This window comes from Netta rufina, assembly GCF_964035555.1.
Source record: "Netta rufina genome assembly, chromosome: 6".
In the NCBI taxonomy this organism is placed as follows: domain Eukaryota; kingdom Metazoa; phylum Chordata; class Aves; order Anseriformes; family Anatidae; genus Netta; species Netta rufina.
Genome location: NC_140129.1, coordinates 24150348 through 24176760, shown reverse-complemented (window position 1 = coordinate 24176760; position 26413 = coordinate 24150348). Strand labels below are relative to the sequence as shown.

Genomic DNA, 26413 nt, shown 5'->3' with positions numbered 1-26413 from the left:
GAAGCAGCTCAGTGCCGTTGTTGGAGAAATCAAACCCTTTTCCCGGAGCCGGAGCTCTTCCCCCCAGCTCCCCCCCTCCCATATCTGTATATATTTCATGAGGAGAACGGGGCTGAGTTTCTTCATGAGCTGCAGTTCCTGGGCGGACCCCACGCACAGCTGGGTTTGCTGCGCCTGGGTCCGCCTTCCCAGCCAGCCCGGCCAGCAGCCTCGCAAGTTCGGGGCTGCCGAGTTGACAGCAGCGAGGCAGGAGAGCACGGGAAGATGAACGGGTCAACACCGTGAAGCCAGGCTCCTGGTCACTGGCGGGATCCAGAAAATGGGTTGCTGGAGGAGACCGGGTCTGCTTTCCTTGCTGCTGCTGTCCTTCTGTGAGTAGAGATATGTTTCTGCTTAGGCGTCGTTAACCAGCGTACGCAAAGAAGTCGTTTATTTTTCCTTCCCCCAGAAAAATAGCAAACCTTTGATTTGTCCCCTGATGGCAGTTAGCTGGAGGGTTGGAAATAAAGGGGAATTTCGTAGCGAGCTGGTCATAGCCCTGCTCCGACGGCATCAGCTGCGGGTTTGTCGTACAGCGAAGGGCGAGCGCTTGGCTTGGTGGAGATCGCTGCGTGCTCGCCGAGAGCAGCTCCCAGATGTCAGTGTTTACAGCGCAGGAGTATATGCATAGGTCAGCACGACTTGGTGGAAGTTTTTACTTTCTCAAGGGAGATTAAAGGCGACTAACGTGCACCACTGAATGATCTGGCTTCAACGGTGTCCAGATGCGGTGGAGTTTTCAGCTTTATCAGCCCCACTTTATGTGCAAAGTTAATCGAACTGTTAAAGTCAGAAAGAAGCAGGGAGAGGGGGAGGAGAACTGTCTCTGCAACAACATCTGGCTATTCGGCAAACCTTTCCAGCACTTACGTAAAGACTTCTTTGTAATAAGTGCCCTGTTTAGGTTTTGATAGCACTTCTTCAGGACTGTAGATAAAACCCTCCAGCAGCACTTGAAAATGTGCCCATCCATGGCTTAAATTCTCTTGTTTATATCTCGATGATTGTTTCATAACAGGGAATAGATTTGTATATAAGTGAGTGTTATATACACATCTCCTAAGTATGTGTGTGTGTCTTTCTGTATATACAATACCGATGTATGTGTATACACACATATATCCCTATATAGTATCTATTTATGTATTTGCACGGACAATGGCACTTTTTGCAGTGAGCTCTTTTACGAACACAGACCCGTTCTCCTTATTACAGAATTTTTCATGCAAATAAAATTGCTTTTTGGTCAAAGCAATGAAGTGCTAGGATTATACTGCCCGTATATTTGCATGCAATTGAAATAACTGGGGGCAGGGATCTGTATCTGCATCCACTTTCCATGGGTCCCCCTATCTACTGAAATAGGGAATCAAGGCATACGGTCAGTCAGTAATTTGCATGTATTAAATACAATCATTGGTGAGCCTGCTGAAGCAGGGAGACCCAGATGGGGGGATTTACAACATAAGCTGAGGCTGACTTTCCAAGGAGTTGCAGAAATATGTAGTAGTCATTACTGTAGATAATACCCTAAAGTATGGGTTGAAATGTAGGATGCTATACTGATAACATCCTGCTAAATTAATCACATTTGGAACAGCACTGAAGGAATTATTACAAGGCATTATTTAAAGCACAGTCTTGGGTTGTTTTTGGTAAGAAAGAAGACCACTAATTATCCTTCAGAAATACCTAATTTTGGAGTTATTTAACTTATGGTTTCCTTTTTCTGAAAGGCAGGGTTTTAATCTGTAAGAAGCCAAACCAAAACATATCATGATTACTAAGTTCATCTGAAAGGTTACGTGAATGATATGATGACAACATTTGTCTTGGTACGGGGAAAAAAAATAAGCCAAGGCGCACTCTCTCACTGTCTGATTCAGCTCAACTGTGATAAATGTTTACTGGGGTTACCTCCCATCCATCACATATAGTGTTAGTATCAACCCTACAGTGACTCTGAGACAATAGAAGTGCCTGGGGGGCCCACATTGCATTGGCATTAAGAGAAGAGGAAACAGCAAGTTTCCCAAAATGGCAGAAAATGCACATTTGGTTGTTCTTCACGCAACAAATCCCACCAGTCATTCAGCCTCTCCGCAAAGAGTGACAGCGGTGGGTTGGTGACAGCAGCAAAGTCACTCGTCCTAGCACAGATTTAGGAATTACTGCAGAGAAAATGGCCATGATGGTGTTCCAGCTATCCCAGAAGAGCTCCCTCAGCACCAGCTGGGTGTCCTCAGGGACCTTGTTGTTCTCTCTAAGGGGTCACACCAGGATGGCTGAGACAAGGTGGGCTCTGTGCTGCCTGTCTCTATCCTTTCAATCACCAGAAGGGTTGAGCGGTCATCAAGCAGCATCTCCAACTGCTTTGGTCCATACATGGTGGAAAAAAGGGCTATAGCCTGACTGCTGAAATTTCAGCTGCTGGATTTCCCTGACTCCCCCAGTCACCTCCAGCAAGTGGCTCTGGATTTACCTAGCAGAGGGACCTGCAACAAAATAACACAAAGATCGTTCAGGATGGGAAAACCTGTCCTACAGTAGGGACTGAAAGCTTTAAGTGCCTTTAGTTGTTGCAGAAGGGAGCTGGGAGGTGAGGTAGTCATTGCTCACAAAAAATTCCCAGAGAGATGCTTTCTGGCAGAGGGTTTCCTCTTCTATCGGACAAAGGAAAAGCAAGATTTACATGCTGGAAGCTGAAACCGGGTGCTTTTGTGTTAGATCACAAAATAGCAAAGTTGTTCCAGCAGGTAATTACTCAGACTCAGGATGTGGTGGGGTTTTGTTGCTCAAAGCCTTCAGTGACTGCAAGACTATCTGCTAGATGGACTACAACCCATCCAGAAGTCACAGACTGGATACGGAGATTACTGTACTGAGCACACAGAAACACTCTGGCCTCATAATTAGGAGTTTTCCTGTCCTGTTTTGCATCAGAATCTGGAAAGCCTCCCTCGTCACCACTGTGACGACAGCTCAAGGAACCCAGCAGCTCGCCTTTGGGCATCCAGCCTCCAAAGGAGGACATGAAACTCAAAGCCTGCCAAGGCACGTAGCACTCACCAAAGGAGAGCTGTGCCCCGTGGGATATGCTAGAGCTCCGAGGAGAACATCTGCCCAGCAATTTCAGCAAGTAGTTCACTCAGGACCTGCGGTTGTACCTCAGATCTGTGGTGAGGAGCACAGTGATGGCGGCTGGATGAACACCTCTGCACTGCAATGGCTCTGCAGATGTGGAGATGGTACTTCTTGGTGGATGGTGGCTCTCTGAAGCCACACACTCATTCCTGCTTGAATAAACAACCCATGTTCTCCCTCTGAGTCTCTTTGGCTAAAGATGTGGAGCATATATAATTCATAAATCATGACAGGGAGCCCCAGGGCTGTTAGAAAAACATCTCTGCCTTTTGATCTGCCCAAGAATTCTCTGACCTATCCCATGCTCCTCAAGCAGCTTGTTGAAGAAGTTGGTCTCTTATTTCTAAGATCACCAGAGCTAAAACTAGGGGCTGCACTGTCACCAAAAGACCAGCCTGGTCCTCAGGCAGGAGACCTACCAGGATTACACCCCAACAGCAACACACAATAACTCAGAGGCAGAAACCTGGGTGAGAAGATAAGGGAAAGGAGAAGAAGTCACCTGCTGCCTCACAAGCAGATTCATCCATATGCAGAGAGGGTCTTTGTGGCCCAAGGCTCTTCTCCCAGGCCATGCAGTGTGTGAACATGGGCGCTGCCCACCTCAGTGGCAGGTCTGGCTACACCAGTCCTTCTCAAGAAGCACTGTGTTCTGCTTTGACTTGGTAGCAATATATTTTCCAGTAAATAAAGGGGAAAGCACAAGGAAAACCCTGACAATCCCAAACCAAAGTCCTCTGCAATGTTTTAACTGGCATGAGACTCAGCAAGAGCGTGATTCATCCACCTTAACACTTCTCCAAGCCTGATGCTGCTTTTTCGGTTGCTGGTACAAGTTGGATGGAGACTCAAGGCCAAGAAAGTTTGCAGCGTACAGCTGTGTCAAACTTAGGAAAGTGGGCATCTCCTTTCTCCTTGCTTCTTAAACTTTTCTCAGACTTGAGGCAGGCCAGTCGTCATTAGAGCTGCTCAAATCTACATTTTAGTGTTGTTTTTTTTTTTTTTTTTTTTTTTGCTTGTCTGTTTATTTGTTTTCAGGGGAAAGTCCTTTCTGAGATATAATCCCATGGCACTTGGAATTAAAACACACTTTAAAAAAAAAAAAAAAAGCAAAACTGATTTTTGCTCTTGGTGCTGTTATCAATATTGGACGATGATCACAAAGACATTTTTGTGTAATGGTGGTAAAAAAGTTCAGCCAGCTGCAGTCGTGATATTTGCTGTCCTATTAGAGGCGGAGTCCTGAACAGATGTGTCCCACGTATTCACTGAGCAGGCAGAAAGCAATCATTGGCATTAAAAACAGATGACTGGGGGCTTTCACTCTGAGGAAGTATTCAACTCTAGTGCCTGTCCTCTATAGCTTTATATTGTTCCACTTTTTGCTCCATCGAGTTTATTTCCTTGGGACATGTTTTCCTCTCCCCTTAGTGATAACTCCTTGCAATAACATTTGCTTTCCGCCAGCTTCCTCAGTGCTGCAACTTGCCACAGACTAATGAACTCTCCCGTGGATTGCCATGTTTTTAGGGAAGTGCCACATCTGATCTCACTATGAAAAAAAACAAAAGAACCACCAAGAGTCCCACCAAGGCGATGAAACCAGCAGCTCCCCCACACTTTGCTCTTTCCACATCTCACACTTAATGCTGTGTGCCAAGTGGAAGCCTCAGGTGGGAAGAGGCTCTGTTGGCAGACAAGGTAACACCACAGATGGCTGCCTACCTTATCAGCCCTGGGGGGTGGAGCGACATCTCCTTGGTGCTGGCCCCCAGCTGTGGGATGGCATTTCCTTAGGGACCTTCACGGGAAATGAAGGGGTGGCTGCAAGCTGCCTTGTCCCACATGCACATCCCTGGATTCGGAGAAGACCACTGTGATCCTGCTTCCAGAAGGGCTCTGTAAGGTCCATCAGAGTCATATTTCTTGTTCTCCTGTTGGTTCGTCTTCTTATTACAGCCCATGTAGGGCTGGAATTCTCCTGCCAGCTGCTGGTAGCTGTCTAGCTTTTAGGAGAAGTGGGAGAGCCTGCTTATCTTGTAATCCCCTCTGCAGCCTGTGCCCCCACCAATTGTGCCGCTCCAGGACATGGCCTTTCATGGAGCTGCTACGCCGCAATGTTTTGCTTCCCATTGATAAGCCAGGAACATGCCTGACAAGCGACAGCTGATTTATACCACAGCAAATGCATCTCATCTGTGGGGCAATTAATTCATCCAGCTGTGCCCTGCAACCTTCCGTCTACACTGAACGCAGGGCTACTGCCCACACGGGCTCGAGAAGCTCTGGGAATATACCTTAACCCAAGTCTTACCCTTCATTAGACAGGATTATTTACAGCTGGATTCAAGATTTAAAAGGAAAAAGAAAAAAACCACACCAACCTTTTGACGTTTCCAGTGTGCAATTTGCAGCTATCAGCAGAAAGGAGCTGCAGAGGAGAGCTGTGGGGGTCACTCTGCAGAACCCCAGCTTGACCCACACCTTGGCCAGGACCCCCAAAGTGGTTGGAGCAGTGTCATGCTGGACATGCTGGCCCTGCTGCTGTGCCTTTCACCTTGCCACACTGTGGATGGAGGTGGTCCCTTTAACTCCATGGTTCCAAAACTCCTTTTGGGAACAAGAATCTTTTCTTACACCTCTTCTTCTGGGAAGCCCAGAGGCATTTGCTGAAGTTCCTGGACTGCTGGTTATTACAGTCCTGTGGGGCGTTTTCCTACAAGCAAAAATGCAAACACTGAGCATTGGTCCCCTCAGCTTCAGCCATCCCAAACCAGACAGCTATCCTGTGCCCGTGCAGAGCAAACCCCCGTGTCCCTTTGACAAGGGTCTGATGCAATGGGTCGCTGCTCGGCGCAGCTGGGACACGACATGGGACATCTGCCTGATGTCGCTGGATAACTCTCACTGCCTGGGAGCATCTGAACACCAGCATCCAAAGTGGAAGAGGCTTAATCAGCTGCTGCCTTGCTGCATAAGCTATCTTTTTCCACGCTAGATCTATCCCAAAATTAGCCCCAGCCAGTCCACGATAGCAGACAAGACCCCTCGCCCTACAGTGGGAAGTGACACAGAGCCCTAAGCAATGAGAAGCCGAATGAATCATTCTGCTCCACATAGACCCAGGGTATGGGCATCCACAGAAATCAGACCAATGGATCCCTCGGGAGCCCAGTTCCTGTTGTGTCTTTAATATGTCAAAAGGCACTTGGTGGTGCTGGTAGAAAATGGTGGCAGAAATTCCCACCAGAGGCACAGAGAATTTTGGGGGGGCTGGGCTCATCCCACAGCACACAGTCACATTTTCTGACTGCTCTTGGCTCTCTCCTGAGGCAGTGCACACATGTATGAGCTCCCACTGCTTTCATGTGCAGGAAAAATGCACCTCAGGCCTCATCAACAGCTCTCCTGCAAAGCCCTGGTCCCAGTCCTGCAAAAATCCTCACAGTCTGCGTTCAGCCCAAACCGCATCCCCTGCCCTCTGACCAGGTTGTGAGTGGTTTCTTCTATTTCGGAAAAATATTCAAGCTGAATTCAACCTTATTGGACAGTGTTTTTCAAGAGATTATGATACTGTTGTCATAAAAGAGATTTTTTTTAAGTCTTCAGGAAAGAGATGAAAGAGGAGACCAGACCAATTTACGTACCTACATGCTAAAGAGGAGATGCCTTCAGAAAAGCGAGGAAGATTTTAGCATCTGTATCCAGGCTACCCTCAAGTTCAAGTTCCCTCTGACAGTACAAATTACTTAATTACTGTCAGATCCGGTCTAAATGAGGGCATAACTTGACTATACATAATAATGTTAGCAGACATAAAGAACAGGCAGTGCTGGAACAAGATGATGACAGCACACTGGCGGAGAACGAGCAGCACATCTCTGCTCAGCACCCAGCCCCCTGCACGCCCCGCTCCCTCCAAGCACTCAGGGAATCAGAATAATGCAAACACAAAAAATGCAAACTGGTCAGTCACAGGAGTCCACACGAGATATGAAGTGCAGCTCCGGTCAAATGTCTCTTTGTGGGCTCATCAAAGTCCTCCTAACAGATGGCAAATCGAACATGTGCCAGGAATTTCAAACACTCTTCAGGAAGTTCAGCTAAACCATCAGCAAACCATTTGCACTTAAAACAGAGTGAGCCCTGTCACCCAAATGTGACCCAGATAATGTTTCTGACACATTTACCTATTTGGATGATATCTTTAAATTGGGCTTTGATCTGCTCATGGAGATCCAGGTTCCTGCAGAGCCTGTAAAACATACACAGAACTAAATTTTAAGGCATAATATGATGATAATTGTAAAAAAAAAGAAAGAAAAAAAAAAAAAAAGCTGTGCTTTTTCTTGGATAGCAATAGTCAAAGGCCGAGCAATGTCTGCAACAGACTCACAGATTTATCTTGCTGTCGGCTTTGTCGCTGCTGCTTTTTCTGTGTAGAGCGGGGACTCTCTGCTGCATCTTCCTGAGGGAGGGGTGCAGAAGCTGCAGTTAAATAAAGCAGACAAGATATGCTGTTGATGGTCCTGGAGAAATGAGAATAACAAAAGTGATGACAACAACGTCACGCAGTTGGTTGGCTCTTACCTTCCACCACCTAGCTCCCAAGCTAATGCTCTTATGTCCTCAGCGGTCTCTGCGGTGGCTCGTGACACGGTGAGCCCTAACCAGCCCTGCATGGCCATGCTGTGCCGGGAGGCACCTTCTTGTCCTGAAAAATCTGCTTCCATCTGCCCCGGGGAGGCAGCTTCTTGTCCTGACCTGCCTTTACCCATTCCACTTCTCTGCATGCAAACTGGCTTTAGTGGCAGGGACGATGTCTGTGGTCTCTAACAGCAGCAAGAAGAGCCCCTGGAAGAGCTCCATGCAGATACTTGCCAGTACCAGCAACGTTTTTGCCTCACCTGATGCTTTTGGAGGCATCATTATTGCCTCACCTGCTGCTTCTAATCCTTCCAAAGCTTAGCAATGTAGAGTGCCTCCCTGCCACTTTGGTTGGGGTCCTGCTGAGCTCCAGGACCTGAGGACTTCATTTGTTTGTTTCTTTTTGAAACTTTAATGCCAAACCTTCTTTGGTGAGTGATTTTCATATTCAGAGGAATCGCCCAGCTGAAAGACAAACAACATGCCAGCACAACCCATTTCAACGAGTATCAGAAAAATCCACAAAGATGCTTAAAAATAATTAAGTGAAATAACCTTTATCTTAATCACTTCGTGCGGAGAGTGACCAGAGAGGATTTGTTTATAACACCCTGTTGTGTGCAACATGCAATCTTTCCATAACTCTTTTCTGATGGGTTGCAGCAGAGCCAGGATGCAAACTGGTGGTGAGGAGATGGGGAAAATCCTCCACGGGTTGCTTTGAACGTGGAAATGAATTTCAGCCCTGCCACTTCAGAACACTTTTTGTTTACTTTCCACTGACATGAAATCAGCAGTGATTTTGTAGCATGCGGGATCGGTTAGCTGGTTACATAATGCTTAATAAATCCAAGAGAAATAATATAAAACACATCGCCCAGTCTGGGAAGAGTAACGGTATCTCAGCTGTGTCACCAGCCCGCCCGGCCACTGGCTTTTGGCAAAAGGCCTGACCTGGTGCTGGGGGCCACGAGCTGTATGAGCAGGAAAAGGGGCTGTGCTGGGCTTGGGAGCCTTGGGGACGCACAAAGTGCAGGCAATGCTCAGGGGGCATCCCCGTGCTGCTCACCCGTCCTGCTCTCCCAAGCATGTGCTTGCATGGCCAGCTCCAGCTGCATCTGCTGCCCCTGTAAGCGGCACCACTGCCCCCACTGATTGTCCTCAGGGTGCTTTGTAAAGGGTGTAACAGCCCTGTAAGCAGCAAGAGTGGGATTTGGTGGTTGGTTAGCGCAGGCTGTGGCCGCAGGGTGGTGTGGAGAAGAGGGGACATTTGGCCAAGGTGTCAGCACTGGTCTCCTCTGCCTTCCCTGAGCTTCCCTGACCGTTCTGTGCCCTGCTCTGCCTCCTGCCACCTTTGCACCCTGGACATCACCCCGCAAGGTGCTGGGGCTGGCGTTGCCTCTGCCCTGCGGTGGTTTCGCAGCAAAGAGAGCAGAGCTGGGGACGCAGGGGTTAATCCCAGCAGGCGCAGCGCTGGGGCCAAGTCTGTAAGTGACTCCCTTTGCTATTTCGAAAAGAGGCTGCCTGGAAAGGGAAAGGAAAAAAAAAAAAAAAAAAAAAAAAAAAAAAAAAAAAGAGAAAGAAAAAAGAGAGAGAGAAGGTTTACTTTACAGCCATCGTTATTTCATCTGCACAGTTTATACAATGGAAAATAAAAGCCAGGGTATGCGAAGGCAAGTCATTTCTGTTTCATTAATGGTATGGAAATCGTTTTGTTTTTATAGGGGAAAAACAAATGTGAACTTGATGTGTGTGTGTGTGAGTGTGCATGCAACTCCCCTCATTGCAAAGGGCAGAGCAGTGAAATCCAGAAATAAGAAATGACTCAGAGGCCGTAGGATCTATGAGTCAGTTGAGCTGTTGTTGTTTTTAAACACGAGCGAGAGCACAATATGGGCGACGATCGCCCGCGCAGCCCTCCCAGCCGGCCCCAAACCCAGCTCCAGCAGCCCCGGGGGTGGAGAATGGGGTCTGGGGCAGGGAGCTCGAGGTCCCCCGCAGGGAATGTGCCCTGCCCAGCTCGGTGCCTTGGGCAGGAACAAGATGGATGTGGAGGTGGCCAGAGGAGATGAGCAGCTCCACGAGCTGATGGAGAACCGCTTGCCCTGTCCTCACCCACAGGCAAGACACTGGCTGACCAAAATTGAAGAGAAACCTCTCCTTGCTGGCTCCAGGTACCTCGCCATGATATGACCCAGCACCCCAAAACAATACAAGGTCGCTGTGCCAACACATCGCTGGTTTGCAAAAGGTACCCCAGCAACACCGGAGACTGCCCCAGCAGAAGGACAGACAATATTCAGCAGAGCTCGTCTGTCCCTGGGGAGAAGTTTGATCATGATGTAATTCAAGCATCTGAAAGAGATTTGAGAGGTCAGCTGGTACAGTCCATACCCAATTTACTTTGTAATAGGACTAAGCATTATTTGCTAAACACTTAATTTAAGGGGTTATTTTTACAAAGAAAAAAATAAGTGGTAGAATAAGTCAGTTACCAGCCTGTTTGAAGAAGGTCCAAATAAACCAGAAATGTATACTGTGTGTCTTTTTGGCACGGGGAAGCACTGATGTCTAATGCAATCAAAATCAGCCCCTTTTTATTCACCAGGAAACGTTACTGGCTCGCTCCTTGCTCCACACGTCCGCTGCCAAGTACAGTATTTGTTCTGTGGGACTGTGCAGGACCACAGACCTGAGGGCAGAGCTGCTCCCCCGAGCCCAGTGTGTGCACTGCCGCTGTCCCCGCAGAGCCTCATGTGCAGAGAGAGGGGTGTTGAGTTCTCTCAACTCAATTTGGGCTCCCCAAACGAGGAAACCCAGGGTCCTTGCTGGGCAGATCACACCGGACAATTGCAATGGGGATGTCTGGCCCTGTAGGGATCCCCTGGAAATCAGGGATGTAGGAATTGCCCTGCTGCATCCTGCCCATGGCAGCTAGGAAGTAATGGGGGCAGATCCTGGAGGTCTCACATGTGGGTCAGCGAGCAACCACAGCACATCAGCCCCGCTGCTGTTCTAATCTCAAAAACAAGTACTGTATATAATAGGGAAGGAATTTGTTTGTTCTCATAATAATTTTATGAGCGGCTCTGTTATTATGCAGTCATGTCATTAGCTGTGGACGACGGCCCGGCAAAAAGCCTCGTCCTGAGCTGGGAGTGGATGGAGGACTCGTGGCTGAGCCCGGCATCCTGTGCTGCACCCACGTCTCCAACTGCACCCGCCGATCTGCCCGGGGGTCCCTGCCCCATCCCAGCCCTGATATGAACCCCCAAAACAGTGGGCATTCCCACCGGGTGCACCCTCTGTGCCCAGCCCTCCAGCTGTGGTGCCAGCTGAGATGCCAGAGCTCCAAAATCCCACTGGTTAGAGTGGGATCTGTCTCCCCCCAACACAAAGTCTGGGGCTCAGGGCTGACCTGCTGGAGAAAGAGGATGCAGAGAGCTCCTGGAGCAGTGAGGAAGCCTTGTACAACTGCTGGCTGAGCACCAGCTGTGCCCCAATGCACACAGACACGCAGAAAGGAAGAGGCCAACCTCCCTGCGAAGTGCTTATGACCCAAAATGATCAGTTGTTCTTTGTCCTTGAATATTAAGTGCAATTTAAGTGCAACTTAGTACTGAAAGACGGAGCGTAATGGGCATAAGGAGGAGACCTGAGCAGGTCCTGCCTGGCAGAAGCCTTGGTCCCTTCCACCTCGGGAAAAAGATGGACAGTGTGTGCCTCAGCATCTCGCACTGAGTGCCTTTGCTTACACCCCTCTGCTGTTGGGTTGCCACAAAACAGCTCAGCAGACACAATTTGAGAATGAAAACCACTCATTCCACTCTGCAGTGAAGCGAATTGCCTGAGCATGCCATCACTTTGGCTACAAAGCGCTGTCTCCTTTGCCGTAACGAACATGCCGTGCTTCCACCTCCTCACACCCAGGCTTGCTCCCCGCCAATACCACTCACATCCCAGCATCCATGCTTCAACTGGCCCTCCAGGAGAGTGTGGATGCCCTGTGGGCAGCAGCAGCAGGAGGAAAGACGTCCCGACATGCTTGGATGGTGGTATCAGCCCTGCAGCTCTCGTGGGCACTTTTGGTGTAGTTTTTCCCTTCTTTTGCCTGCTTGAAAATTGTCTTGTATTCCCCCCGTCGCCTCTCCGGGGTCCTGGTTATAGATAGCAGGAGATTTGATGCCGTTCTCGTGCACAGGAGAACAAGCCTTCCTATTGATAAGAAGCCAAACTCACTGTGAGCCCACCTCATCGGTGACTTCAAACCGTCTTTCCAACCCTTGTTCCACAATAACTTTGACTAACTGTACTATTTATTGGCTCACATCACATCCTTATGGCTTCAATTTATTTTTGGAAAACTCAACCCACATTTAATTAGTTTATAGTTTGTTCCAAGTTTTGCTTATCCAGCTCTTTTTTTTTTTTTTTTTTTTTTGAAGTTTATATTTTGATGTTTAGCATTTGCCTTGGCAACATCTGGAACCCCTTTATGGAAGCGTATTGTTACTTTTACTGCTCGTGCAGCTTTATTAAATCATCCACGTATTAATATTGAAAGTGTTCATCTGGGTCTAATCAGGGCCAAGACGAGTGATGTGGCAGCTAAATTGTACCTACGAGCTCGTGGTTCAAGGACACGAAGTTCTGAGGAAACTCACAGTGGGCTTTGTGCACTTCTGTTGAGGAGAATAAGGAGGGGGGGGGGGGGAAAAAGAAAAGATATTCCTGCTCTGACCTTTCTCGCAGAGCAGATAACAGCATCGCAGGCTGAGCTCGTTTAGAACAATTTGTCTCCAAAGAATTTTGTCCAGTTACTGCTGTATTTCTGGCTCTTATTTCCACATTTAACTCTTTCATCAGCCCTTGCTCCTTGTAGTGCAGGTGATCGCAAACCCGGATCCTCACCGCATGCCGGGCATTGTGCTCACACCCTGAGCCCTAAAACAAAGCCTCACATGGGGTGTTAATGGGTAAATGACAGCCCCATGGGTGTGAATAAATGAATAGCAAAACCCTAATGGGCATCAAGCAATAAGGGCTTTGCAGGCAGGGGAGGAAGGGACTCACCAGCGGGCATGGATTTGGCCACGGCCATCCCCATTATCCCACCAAACCTTCACGCCTTGGCAGTCCAAAATAAACCCCAGCAGCAAGGCCAGTGGGGAGCAGCCCATTTTTGCTGGGGCACTGCATGAAGGAAGCCCTGGAGAGAGCAGAGGTGCTGGGCTCCATCTCTGCATACAATGACTGGGCACCAAAAGTTGTCTTTCTGGACAAATCCAGATGGAAAATAACTTTCTTTCCCCTGGACCAACAAGATTTATGAAGCAGCAACCTAAAGCTGGGCAGACTTTCTATAGAAATGACTATTTTTAAGCCCTGTTTGTGATTAAAACTTCCCATGCAACCCTTCTCTGCGCACAATAAAAATTCTCCATGAGGAGTACAGGTAGCCCACACCTCTGAAAAAGAGCTGCTGTAGTTCAGGTTCCCACCTGTGCACTCCTGCATGTATTTCTTAGACTAAATGTTTATTAGTATGTACTTCTACATAAGCCATTTAGTGGCTTCATTTTTCTTTTTGTAGTGGGAAAAAAAAAAAAAAAAGACATTTAGCAGCCTTAACAGGAAGTTTAAATTTAGCTGGGATTTATTCCTTAACTGAGAATAGTTCCTATAAAAATAGAGATAACTTGCTCCCGTCCGGTGGGAGCTGCCACCGCGGGGCCAACAGAGCAGCATCTGCTTGCTGTGAGCTTTGCCACCAGCTAGAGCACATTGGACTGAGCAGCTGGGCAAAACAAAAGCTACAAATCCACGTAGAAATAGTCATTTTGGGCAGCTTCCCCAACAACGTGTGAATTGCTGAAATCAGCTGGATGCTGTCCTCTGTGCCCCGCAGCCTGGTGTGCTGGTGCCCGCCGCAGCCTGAAGACCAACCTGTGCAAGTGGTGCGACTCCACGCCGCCGGCCTGCGAGCAGGAGGTGTGCTACAGCAACTGCAACCTCAACTCCTACTGCGAGGACCCCTACGAGATCTGCGTGGCCATATGGTGAGCTGCAGCCCCAGGGAACAGGGGGATGTGGGGAAAAAGGAGTTGTGGGAACGCGCTCACGGGGATGCTCATGCTTGAGCTGTTGGACATCAAAATCATTCAGGGCTTTCTATTTCTCCCCCGTCGACTCTGTTGTAAGCATAATTGCAATGTGATTTGATCTTTCCCATAATTAGTACTGGTTTATTTTCTAAATAAATTATGCGTATAAATGCCTGATGCAGTGCTGCAGTCAGGACCTCTGCACGCATGCAAACCTGAATTGAGCTTTGCAGGCTGAGCCTGTTGGGCAAAGCCAGCAGACCTGACCCCAAAAGCCGTGATGTCCTCCTACATCAGGCTGGGAAAAGCCCGGTTTGGGGCTGCAAATCCTCATCTGCACCCGAAGGTCTGTCCCCATCCAGTGAATTGGGAATTGGAGCTGGTACCAAGCTGCTGGTATCATCCCCAGGGAAAAACCCTTTTTTGCTTTTCCTGGAAATGCCTGGAAAGGAAACACGATCCAGCATTTGGGTCAAACGTACACCCGGATGAGCGCCTCCCACAGCTTTTTGGTCCCCATGAGCAAAACTAAAACAAAAGTCCATTTTGGGTCTACCCAAAGTGATTTTCTTCTCCGTCCCTTTTAATTTGGCTGCCAGAGTGAGAGCCAGCTAAGCACATATCACTGGGCTTTATCTCAACCTGCTAATTAGTGTGATCACTGGACTGCCCCACTTTCAGCAGGGTTTTGCCTCAATGTAATTGTTGCATTATGGGCTGAAAAAAAAATAACAAAAACACAAGACCAGCAAGAAACCCAAACAAACAAACAAAATATGCCCCTTACCACCCCCACCCCCAAAACTAGAAAAATCTGCCACTCTGCCCCAACTACCCCTGCACACAGATGGGGAGCAGACCTTAACCCCTGCATAGATGAGCCAATGTCTTTCAAATTACCTGGGCTTCCCAAGAAAATGCCAGGAGCACTAAGGCAAATGTTTCACTCACTTTAGTGGGATGAGGATGACAAATCTGGGTTCTTCGGTTTTATTTCCAGTTTCCCAGCTGACCTGTAAGGCATTGTGAAATCTCCCTGTACCTCCATTTTCCTCCAGAAACAAGGGTCACACCCTGGTGTTCTGCCTTGGCAGCTGCTTTTAGCTCCTCATTAGCCCTTAATTACACACTGGCTCTAGAGGAGTACCCAATGATCCTCCTTAGGTGAAGGTCTGCTGGGCCCAGTGTAGCTGCCACCCCTTGCTCACCATGCAGACCACCTGGGTTAGCTCTGCTCCAGCTCTCCATGGCAGCTCATCCCATCTCCTGGCTCCAGCTCCTCACGGCTGCCACCAAAAGCTCTGGAGGGAATACACTCGGCTGTTGGGGGAAAATTGTCACCCAGGCTGCCAACAGGACTGGCCTCAAGGCGCCCAAAGAGCCATGCAGTTTGAACATGCTCCTTCCCTGCCCAGCTGGCTCTTCTCTCCGTCACCCCGTTGTCCGTGCTGCCCGTGGTGATGGCTGCTGGTGGTGCTCCATGACCTTAACTGAGGGGTGGAGATGAGCTCGCGCCTGGGGTTTGGATGGTGATCTGCATTTTTCTGGATCTGTGGTGGGAGTTTCACAAGTGTGATTCTAGCTTGGGCTTATCTCCCCATAAACTAATGCAGAGGCCAAATACCACAGGCCCAATACAACATTATTAAAAATAACATGTGCTCTGTACCTTACCCCATCTTGGCCGTCAGAGGCACGCATCCCCACAACCCCCACACCCGAAGCGAGCTGCCTGCCCCACGTGCTGCACCACTGCCAAAACCCGCTCGGGGCATGGTGAGCGTAGGAGACCTCACAGCAAAGCACTTCCCTGATGGCTTTTCTGGGCTGCTAACCAGCAAGGATGGCTTCACCGTGCTCTGAAATAAGGGGCTCCCATGCGCCAGGACACAGTTGGGTTGGACCCTCTTGTTAAGCCAATGCAGCGACAGGGAGAATGGGGGATCTCCAGCAAATGAGCAGGAATATACATGTTATACATTTCCCTATACATGTGGCAGCTTTCCACAGCTTAGAAACAGACACAGCCCTACAGTTCCTACGTGCCCAGGAGCCGTATCATCATCACGTTATTTCTATAAAAGTTCTGACCTTTGGAGCTGCTAAATTATAGTCCCCACCAGCTACCCGATGGCTCTGCTCCTGAAGGTGGGCATAAGTGGTCACCCAAGGACAGTGCTTGAAAACCAGCATTTAGCCCAGGAATTCATCAATGAGATGGGGCCAACCAGCTCCGCCAACACGTGTATGCCGAGGGGATGGAGGCACACAGCCAAGCCATTGCTCGAGGGCAGGCATCACAGTCACCGTGTCCCCTGCCTCTCTCCTGCACAGGTGGTGGGGGTTTGGAGCCCTGCCAAGGCAGGGATTGCAGCAGAATAATGCGCTAGTTGGGAAGAGGCTGTCCTTGCTTTGGAGGTTTCCCTTGGACCGTGCAGCAGCAATGTGGAGGAAATAATTCCACCTGCACCTGACCTGGCTGCTGGCACTGGGAAAGGAGGGATTTTGCCCCAGATCCCACACAGGGCACTGAGCCTTAGGGCTGGCACTACCTGATCCAACACCTATTAACTTGTGAATTATCTACAGGAAACAACAGAGTCCCTGGCTCAGATCCTACTCTTGGCATGCATTACAAATTTCTCTTCCACCATTTGGAAGAGATAAAGAGATTTAACAAAGCCCCCCACAGGCACATATAATAAGAATTATACCAGAGTCACCACAAACAGGTCATTCAATACACAATTTAAAACTGATGCTCGGGTGATGTTGGGCTGGAAACCCCGTGCTGCCTGCTCTCTGAAGGCTGCACCACTAGGCTAACCCTTGTCGGTTCATTTGGCACCTGCAGGAGACAGGACAATGACAGCATCAGGATCAGCACGCTCTGCCACAACCCACACCGTCCCATAGAAAACCTCATGGTCCCAAACTACAACACTTCGCGCTGCATCATGACCCACCAGCCCAGCGAGGAGGGGATCATCTACATCTGCGGCTGCGTGGACGAGCAGGAGTGCAATGACAAGCTTATATTTGAAAACCACACCAACGGTGAGTAGCTTTGCTAGTGTTATGTAAAGTGGGTAGGAGCGCTCAAAGCTAACAATAAATAAGTCATGTGTTGGGCCTTTGCATTTCCAAGAAATGGGGTAGCAGATGCAGTGTCTTCTTTGACCTTCTGTGTGAGGTAGGTAAAGTTTGTACCCCCTCACTGAGCCCAGCAGTTTGCCAGTGGCTCAGCCATCCCTCCAAGAAATGCCTCCTGAGAACACCAGATGGAAAATGCACTGTGTCCTTCAGTAGGCTGCGCCCTTTGACATGAGGCAAATCAGCCAGGGAACCCAAAAGCTGACATAACCCGGAGTGAGTCAGTCTAAAAGCTTTGAGAAAATCACACCAGATCAGATCCTGCACCAGACTGCTGCCCAGCAGCGTGGTGGTGCTGGGGGGATGGGGCTCAGCAGGCAGTGGTGCTGGGCATCACCTTCCCAACCTCTTCTGGGGCTTCTGCAGCAGGATTCTCCCTGCACACAGCTGCAGGCCCTATAGCAGCTTTAAATGCACGCTGGGGAAAACAAAGAGGCAGCTTGTGTCTGTTGCTCAGGAGGGTGGTGTGCTTTGGAAAAGCTACCAGCTAGATCGTCACCCTCTGGAGCCTTGTCCAGACCTCCAGAGCTCCAACTGGACCAGGTCTATCCAAGCGCCCATCAGGCATCTGACCCATAATAGAGGCAAAGCAAATCCCCTCTAATTTTCCATAATTCATGAGATGCTGAAAATGATACTAAGTATAACCTACGATCCAGCAGCACAGCTTCTCCCACAATGCTAGAGGGAGAAAAAAAAAAAAAAAAAAAAAAAAAAAAAAAAAGCATATAAAATGCAAATTCTCAGAACAAACAAGCCACTTTTAATGAAAGTAAATGATGCTAAATTTGGCAGTCCTTTGCTGCTCACTGAGCCAAACATAACAGGTACACACACTTCTAAAGAGAGATAGTCAAATCCCAGAGCCGATGCTGGGATATATAATTTCACACCAAAATGACAACTGGCTCATTGGAAATGCCGCCCCCAGCCAGGACTTTCACAAACAGCCTCCTTTTGCCAACCAGCACGTAAAACACTGAAACCCAGAGCTGGGCAATGCGTGGGCTGAGACCCAGGGTATTTTGCAGAGAAAGCAGAGCCACTGCCTCTGCTCTTGGTGGCAGGGGTGGGAGCCGTGCTGCAGCCCCCTCATCGCAAGGGGTTTGTGTTGGGAAGGGGCATCCTCACAAAGGAATTTGCTGAAGCTGTGGTAACTCACTGCTTTCGGGACTTGTGCACGCGACGCCCTTAAAAATATCTCCTCTTTCTTCAGCGTTTCAGAGATGGGATCTTAAGCATCGGGAAAAGCCATTAAAGCAGTAGGTGATATCCAGGCCTCGCGCTTTCCAAAATAAACATATTCCTGAGTTAGTTATTGATTTATATCAGTTTAGGTTGATCTTGTGGTTTGAACCTGATGCCTATTTTAGAAACGCTTTCACAGCCTCGCAGAAATTAGCTGCAGCACGTTTTTTGAAATTTGCCAAGTAAAATAGCGAAACGCTCTGTTTTTCCAGAACCTGAATTATGATCTGCACACACTGAGGTCAAGCAGCAAGAGTTTTGCTTATGGAATGATTCTTATCCCTCTTCCCCTGGGTTATTATACTTGGCAGAAAAACCTCTGAGTAAGATTTTACTTGAATATCTCTACTGAAGTCAGCATGTTTATTCCAGGAATTGCGAACATCAAAGCATCAGACAATTACACGTTGCGCGAGGGTTAGGGTTTTTCCCCCCACACTCCAATGAGCTGAAGGCGGACAGGGGCTTAGAATACATAAAACAAAAGTGAGCGTGCCCAGGGTCGGTCGATGGGTGCCAGTGCTGCAACGTGATGATAAACACCACACGGACAGCACTGAAGCGATGCTCCTTTACGGCAGCATCGTTCGTGGTCCTCCATGCCATCCCGTCCTCCCCTCTGGCATCCCTCCTCACCCTCCATGCACAGAAGGGCTCCAGAAAAAAAAACTAAAAACCTAACAATCTCAGATATTTGATATGTTCAAGCCTAGCTTCAGCTTTACCATCATTATTTCTGCCCCGGCACACAGAGGCCGTGGCTGCAGTGGGGTCCGGCACCCCCAGCCCATTGAGCGCAGGCCGGCCTCCCGAGCCCTTGCTTGACAAACAGCCCTGAATTCGAGACCTAAAATGAACAGCCCTCGCAATAATTGCATACATCTGGGTTCTTACCCTTTGCTCAGATGGGATTTGTGTGCAGCCTGCATTACCGCCCCGTGAACGGCTGCGCCTTATTAACCGCTCCACATATTTTCCTCCTACCCGCGATCAAAACAAGATGTCGCGGGCCCCTCACGGCAGCGCCTTCCTCTCCGCTTCCCTCCCCGCAGGCTACTCCATGCTGCAGAGCAAGGAGGTCATCCCGGTGGCCGCCATCAGCCTCCTGCCACCGCTGCTGGTGGCGGTGATGATCACCGTCATCTTCTACCTCTGCCGCACGCAGAAGCGTCGCAAGAGGGCCAAGGCGTGGGGTGGGAAGCAGGGGCAGCCCCCAGCGCTGCCGGAGCCGGGCAGGGCGGCAGAGCGGGACGAGAAGCTGTCCGTGATGATGGACGATGGCCCTGCCGGCTTGAGCCCAACTTGCGCCAACAGCCTGAACCACAACACCGAGCTGCTGCCCATCGAGCTGGACGAGATGGTGGGCAAAGGGCAGTTCGCCGAGGTGTGGAGGGCCAAGCTGAACCACAGCAGCTCGGGGCAGTACGAGACAGTGGCGGTGAAGATCTTCCCCTGCGAGGAGTACTCCTCCTGGAAGAACGAGAGCCAGATCTTCACAGACGCCAGCCTCAAGCACGACAGCGTCCTACAGTTCCTCACAGCTGAGGACAGGGGCTCGGGGCCCCGCAGGGAGTACTGGCTCATCACTGCCTACCACAGCCGGGGCAACCTCAAGGACTACCTGTCCAGCCATGTCCTCAGCTGGATGGACCTGCAAAAGATGGCAGGGTCGCTGGTCAACGGGGTGGCCCACCTCCACAGCGACTACACCGCCTGTGGCCGACCGAAAATCCCCATCGCCCACCGGGACATCAAAAGCACCAACGTCCTCGTGAAGAACGAGCAGGAGTGCGTGCTCTGCGACTTCGGCATCGCCATACGCCTCGACCCCTCCCTGACGGTAGACGACTTTGCCAACAGCGGGCAGGTGAGTACGACCCCTTGGCACCCCCCTGGATGAGGCCCCTTGCAAGCCACGCATGCCATCAGACACGTGGCACTGGGTGGGAGATGTGGCCTTTACAGACGGGACCTGGGGTGGTCAAAGCTTAAACCTATGGGATGAGCCCCATTACACAGGGCAGCTCTGCCAGGTGCTGCTTTTGGGGCCATTAAGGGAGCGCTCACCTCCAGAGCCCACAGCGAGGGCAGCCCCACAGCCACAGCAGGCTGGTGGAGGCAGAGCAGTGGTCTCTACACTGGACCATCCACACCAGGAGACCTCACCCGCGTGCTCCCCTGCCCCTGCTAACCCTTCTCTTCTTTGCGGGCAGGTGGGCACCGCCAGGTACATGGCTCCTGAGGTGCTGGAGTCCAGGGTGAACCTGGAAGATCTGGAGTCCTTCAAGCAGATGGATGTCTACTCCATGGCCCTCGTTCTGTGGGAGATGGCCTCCAGATGTGAAGTGGTGGGAGGTAGGCTTGTCTTGTCTCGCCCAGGCTTGTCTTGTACATCGTAGCTCCCTTCCCACACATACAGCGACCATCCTAGCCCTCATGTCCCTGCTGGTGACACTGTTCCACCTTGACGCAGGGCTGTAGGCACAGGGTGTGGTTTCAGGTGGGATCTGCCACCAGCTTTGATGACCACCAAGGGATGGCATTTGCCCAGGCACTCACTGCATGTGTTGTGGCTCAAAGGGGATGACACCGTGGTCAAGGAGCAGCAGAGGGGACCCCAACACCTCCAGCTGCAGCTGCAGAAAGGCTTAGCGGGGGTGGACGGCTCAGGGAGGTCTCCAGCTCAGGTCTTCGGGACGAGGGGGTGGTTGTTCCAGGGCTCAGCATTTCCTGGTAATGAAGTGTTACAAAGCAAAGAGAATGGGAACAAGGGGGGTAAATTCAGCAAATGCAGACCCAGAACCCAGAATTTCACTTAGGGGATCAGAAAGCCCCCAAATCAGGCTTCAGCTGCTGTCTTTAGAGTATAAACACTCCCCCTGTGCAGCTGCATCGTGCAGCTGCAGCAATGTAAGCAACCGAGCATCTTTGCTTGGCCCACAAGGTGCTGGTGAGTGGCCAGAAAATTAAAGCTAATTAAAGCTATTGGGGTTGGAAAAGACAAAGGGTGGCCTCTCACCTCTGCAGTGCAGGGCTCCTCAGTGGCCTGCCATGACTTGGGGCTGCTCTTCTGCAGGGGACATTTCTCCTCTTGCCCAGCCCCTGCCCACAGCCCAACTGGGGTTGCCTCTCCTGTCTTTCACCCCCATGACACATCTTACCTGCTGAAAACACGCTTCACCCAAAGGAAGACCAAGTCCTTTGCAGTACTCCTACGTTCAGAAAAGCGACCAGGCAGATCGACCAGCCTGTCTGAAAACCACCTTTAAAGCCTGGCACTATACTTTTGTGTTCAAATCCTAGATTGTTTCCAGAATGGTTTTTGCAGACTGATAAAAACACATTTATTCCCATCCAGTAGGCCACACCAAAGTAAGGCAGTCAGTGTGCAAAAACCGTCCTATTACACTGCTGTCGCTTCCTTGCAGAGGTAAAGAATTACGAGCTGCCTTTTGGGTCAAAAGTCCAGGAGCAGCCCTGCGTGGACACCATGAGAGACATCGTGCTGCACGGCAGAGGGCGGCCTGAGATCCCTAGCAGCTGGCTGGTACATCAGGTAAGGCAGGAGCAACCCACCTTGCCCCACCTTGCTGACCCAGACTGAAAATCAGTAAAGCTGCAGTCAAATCAGCACGGCTGCCTGGGCTCAGATAAGCCCCCTAGACCCACATCAAACCGTCAACAAGGGGTAGAGAAAAATTAATTGGTGAATTAATGGCCACAATCAGGAACTAGGAACGCCAAGTGATGGCATTCAGCTATCCCACGGATGCTGTAGTGCAGCAAAACAGAACACTTCAGCACAAGTCTCCTGAAACAGCCACTCCTGCGCGTCTGCTCCAGTTCTGCCATCACCACTGCATCCAGAAACCCGTGGCTCAGGGAACACGCCATCCCTCTCATCAAGCCTTCCCACAGCAGGCAGGGCAGGGAGGAACGTGCATCCAGGCCTCTGCCCTCAGAGGGTCTGAGAGCACAGCATTTTAGCACAGGAAGCATAGTCCAGCGCTCTAGAACAGAAACACTTCAGCAATAACGAGATACGCTGTTAAAGCCATCCACAAACACACCCAGAACAACCAGCTCCAGAAATATTGCTCCCACATGGCTCCCTCCTGGCCCTGACATGGTGTCCTCTTCCCCACACCCAGTACTCTCTTTCCCTGCGTTGAGGACACCAGGGGTAACAGGCACGCTGAGCACCATTTTCAAATCTTGGCCAAATCGGCACTTCTTAAATTTCACGTCTTATAGAAAAACACCATAAACTCATCAACATTTCGGCTCATCTGCAAAACAAGCTGAAATATTGGAACTGCTGGCTCACAGAGCCCCACAGCGCTCTGTCATTGATCATTGCAGATCGTTTTGCACCATCTACCCCTAAAGCACACTGCTTCCACTGACTGCACAGCACACAAAGCCAGATTTTTGAGAGGAAAGATACAGTTTTGTGATTTTAGAAGGCTGCGTATTCCCTATGTCTCTCTCAAAAAGGTGTTTGTCCAAAGCCCCTAGGTACCTGGCTGACCAAAGCTGCAGCCAGCATCAAATGAATCCGTGGTTTCTGTTGGACCATCGGTGAGTTTATCAGTCAGCAAGTTCACAGCTGAAGTTCACCCAGCCTTTTCCCTTGAAGTAGTAAAAATACGCGACCTTAAATCAACAGTGCTGCATGTTTGAAGCCTTTGAGTATTCATCTCAAACATTCACCTCCCAGGGTCTCTGATAAACTTTGAAACCACAAGAAAAACATACAGAGGCTTGGGTTGTCAAAAATCACACTCTGATAGAGCCTAACCATAACTGCGCTGTTTGCGGAGCTGGAGAAGGGCTGACTGCAATTACCTCCGAGAAATAATGCCGCTGTAGTTGGGTCGGTCTAGCACGTAAACAGAGCAAGGTTTATAAGTCAGTGACTTTTATTAGACCACCTAATAGCCACTGGGGAAGAGGAACAGAAAAGCCACGTTGTGTTCCTGAAAGTTTGCCTCTGACTAATATTAGCTGGTCTAATAAACATCTCCCTACAAGCCCGGCTTTAAGAAATACTCCCAGCCTTTCCCAACCAGCCTCCCCAGGATGCAGACAGGGCAGCACCATCTGCTGGGAAACAGCAGAAGTCCACCAGCTCGTGCTGCTTGGTGCCTCCAGCCCCTGCTGCTGCCTCCAAGCTGACACCAACATTGGGGAGACGAGGAGCTCATCTGCAGGGGAAGCACCCGCAGATTGTCCCATCAAAGAAAACCAGTTTCTTACATTGGTCTAAAGGCTGCTTCTGCATTTCAGCATAGGGCTCCCTCAAGTGACTGCTAGCCATGGGTTAGGATTTTCAGCTGGCATTGGGGTCACGGCACTAATTTCCCCAAGAGCTGACTCACCCAGTGTGCTGCACAACTGCTTGCAAGGCTGCACAACAAAGCCCATTAAAGAACGTTATCCCCGAAGTATCCCATACAATTTGTAAACGCCCATGCTTTTACCTCATTTTGCCATTAAAAGAGTGATTATTTAGGCCAGGTAAATTCCCAGAGCTGGGTCATGAGGCAGCTGAACAGCCTGCTGTACTGTCACTGCTGAAGGGCTGGTGCAGGGCAGGAAGGAGCACTGGGAGCTTAAGTCAATATTGCTGCTAAAAATACACTTGTAAAACTAACTATAGCCAGACAGAGCAAGCAGCATCCCTCAGAAACCCAGGGTATCAAGCACCAAACCCAAACTAAGCCCACTTCGCAAGCGTTACAAAATGCAGCAGTCAAAAAGAGCATCACCACATTTATGAGGCAAGCTGCAAATAAACGTCCTGATTCCAGGGTAAAGCAAGCACAGGGAGAGCTGGTGACTGAGCAATCTAACAGTGCCATCTCCTAGCTGAGGAGCTTCAGCTAAACTAGCTCATTTTTGCATGTTAATCAATTATCTTCAAATCCTCCCAATTAGGCTAGCAAATGAATGATGTCAGGCGCACTGAAATGCACCATCTGTCAGTTTTAGTGCACGAGCCCGTTCCCTCTAATCTGGGTCCATTAGGGAAGATTTAGTACAACATTTAGTACAACAAACCTTGGCACAGAGCAGCGGGTTCAGAGGAAGGTGCAGGACAGATGCCACTTGTGGCACACCGCCGTGAGACCCGCGGTTTTTCTTTCATCTTCATGTGATTTTCTTTGTTGTTCTCTTAATTGCAAATTAAGAAATGCACAAAGCCACCGAAAAACATGACGCTTTATTTAGAATAATGATTTTTCCACTGTGGTGCAACCTCGGTTGACAATGATGAGAAAAGCAACAGCACATGATAGGAGTCACAGAGTCAAAGGGAGGTGCAGCACGGCTCCTGGTGCAGCTGCACTACTGGCTAAAAAAGGGGAAATACCAGCAGAACAGCGCTGTTTAATTAAAAATAGTGGGACTCTTCACATCACTACACCAATGGAGAAAAAAAAACCACACGTTACTGGGGGTTGTAACCACTGTAGCCAAGAGGAACTGAACGTGTTCTGAAGCACGCAGAAAAGCCCCCAGCCCCACGTAAGACGCTGTTCTGTGGTGAGAAAAAAAAGTTCAGCTGCACGCTACAAGGAGTATTTGGCATGGCTGGCCCTCTGAGGAAGCCGCTGAAACAAGAAGTCAGTTTGAAGAAGTTTAATTCTGAACTTTTAATTCCAAACTTGCCTTCAAGCTGCCCCTGCCCATCCCCTCCACCCAGCTCTGTGGGTCACCACCTGCACCTCCCCTCACCCTCCTGGTTTTAGGGTGCTCGGCCAAGACTGAGAGCAGATGGAGGGTGTAAGTCCCTTGGGGCCCTGGTTAAGCCCCGCAGCGATCGCACTCCAGCTTTCAGGGAGGATTTCCTGGCAGGGTGAAAAATGCTTGGGACCAGACCCCATGTCAGCAGAGGATGCTGCTGCGACCCAAGCGGTGCCAGTACCAGTACAAACATTGGCACTTGCCACGGATTTCCAACGCTTTTTCCTCCTGTGCTTAAGCTTAGCAGAAAAAAAAAAAAAAAAAGAAAAAAAAGTATTTCCGCAGGAAGCTGTCAAAAGCCCACTAAAACACTGCTTTACTGAGCTTTTAGCTTCTCTCCCTCCTGCCTTCAGCCCTTAATTTCAGCCCTTCCACCCGCAGGGGATGCGTTTTCTGTGCGACACCATCACCGAGTGCTGGGACCACGACCCCGAGGCTCGCCTCACCGCCCACTGCGTGGCCGAGCGCTTCAACCTGATGGCACAAATGGATTGCGACGACATCCTCAACAACAACACGGACAGCGAGGCCGACAAAACGGCCTCCCCGGGCGGGGAGCACCAGGACAGCGACGGGAGCAGAAACGTGCAGTGACCCAGCAGGCAAGAAGCCTCTGGAAACAGGAGGATGCACCAGGAGCATTTAGCTCACCGGGAAAAAGCCTCCCTTTGTTTTTCCAAACAGAACTAAGATCTAGTACATAACTTATTTATGAGATCTGTTTCCTCCCACAGATGGTGAACTGTGGAATCAATACTGTGGTTAAAGTGCAACAGTGTATATGAACTGATTTTGTACTTACTTTAAATGTATAATGATGCAAAGCATTTCTTTTATTATTTTTTAAAATAATAATCTTTTATTAATAAGCACCTGAACTCCAGGTTCATCTTTTGAAGTCCTTTTGTGCAGTCATCATGAGCTTCTCCTCTAACTGCTTATTCCACAGAAATCAAAACACTTTCACTGCTTTAAATGCCCCTTCCCCCCCCCACCCCAAAAAAAAAAACAAAAAAAAAAAACACAAAACTGTTGTAGCAGCAGTAAAAAGATGAGGTAGTGACTTGAAATGATTCTCAGTGGAACAAAAGCCAGCACCCAAGAAGTAGTTCAGTTAATCGGGCATCCTTAACACATTGTGAAGACACCCAATAATCCAGTTCATCAAAGCCTGATTTGCTGCAACTCCCACACACACTTTTTTGTCTTTTCAAATGGGGAATTCCTGGGTGTCCTTAATGATTCAGGTGGCCACGTGAAATTTCTTCAATAGAAGAAAAAAATGTGCATGCACAGGCACTGCTGCTCCAGCCTCAGAAGCCTCCATG

The 26413-nt window shown here is 49.6% G+C and overlaps 1 protein-coding gene across 1 annotated transcript; it reads left to right on the top strand.

Annotated features, from left to right (window-relative positions):
• Nucleotides 1–244: 244 nt before the first annotated feature.
• Nucleotides 245–25679, top strand: LOC311211105 (TGF-beta receptor type-2-like; the record flags this gene model as incomplete). Its single annotated transcript, XM_084289626.1, has 7 exons — nucleotides 245–371; nucleotides 13739–13889; nucleotides 16789–16991; nucleotides 19388–20202; nucleotides 20549–20690; nucleotides 21764–21891; nucleotides 25467–25679. The coding sequence occupies exons 1-7, from the start codon at nucleotides 320–322 to the stop codon at nucleotides 25677–25679; spliced, it is 1704 nt and encodes a 567-aa protein (XP_084145752.1). The 5' UTR covers nucleotides 245–319.
• Between the last annotated feature and the right edge of the window lie 734 nt (nucleotides 25680–26413).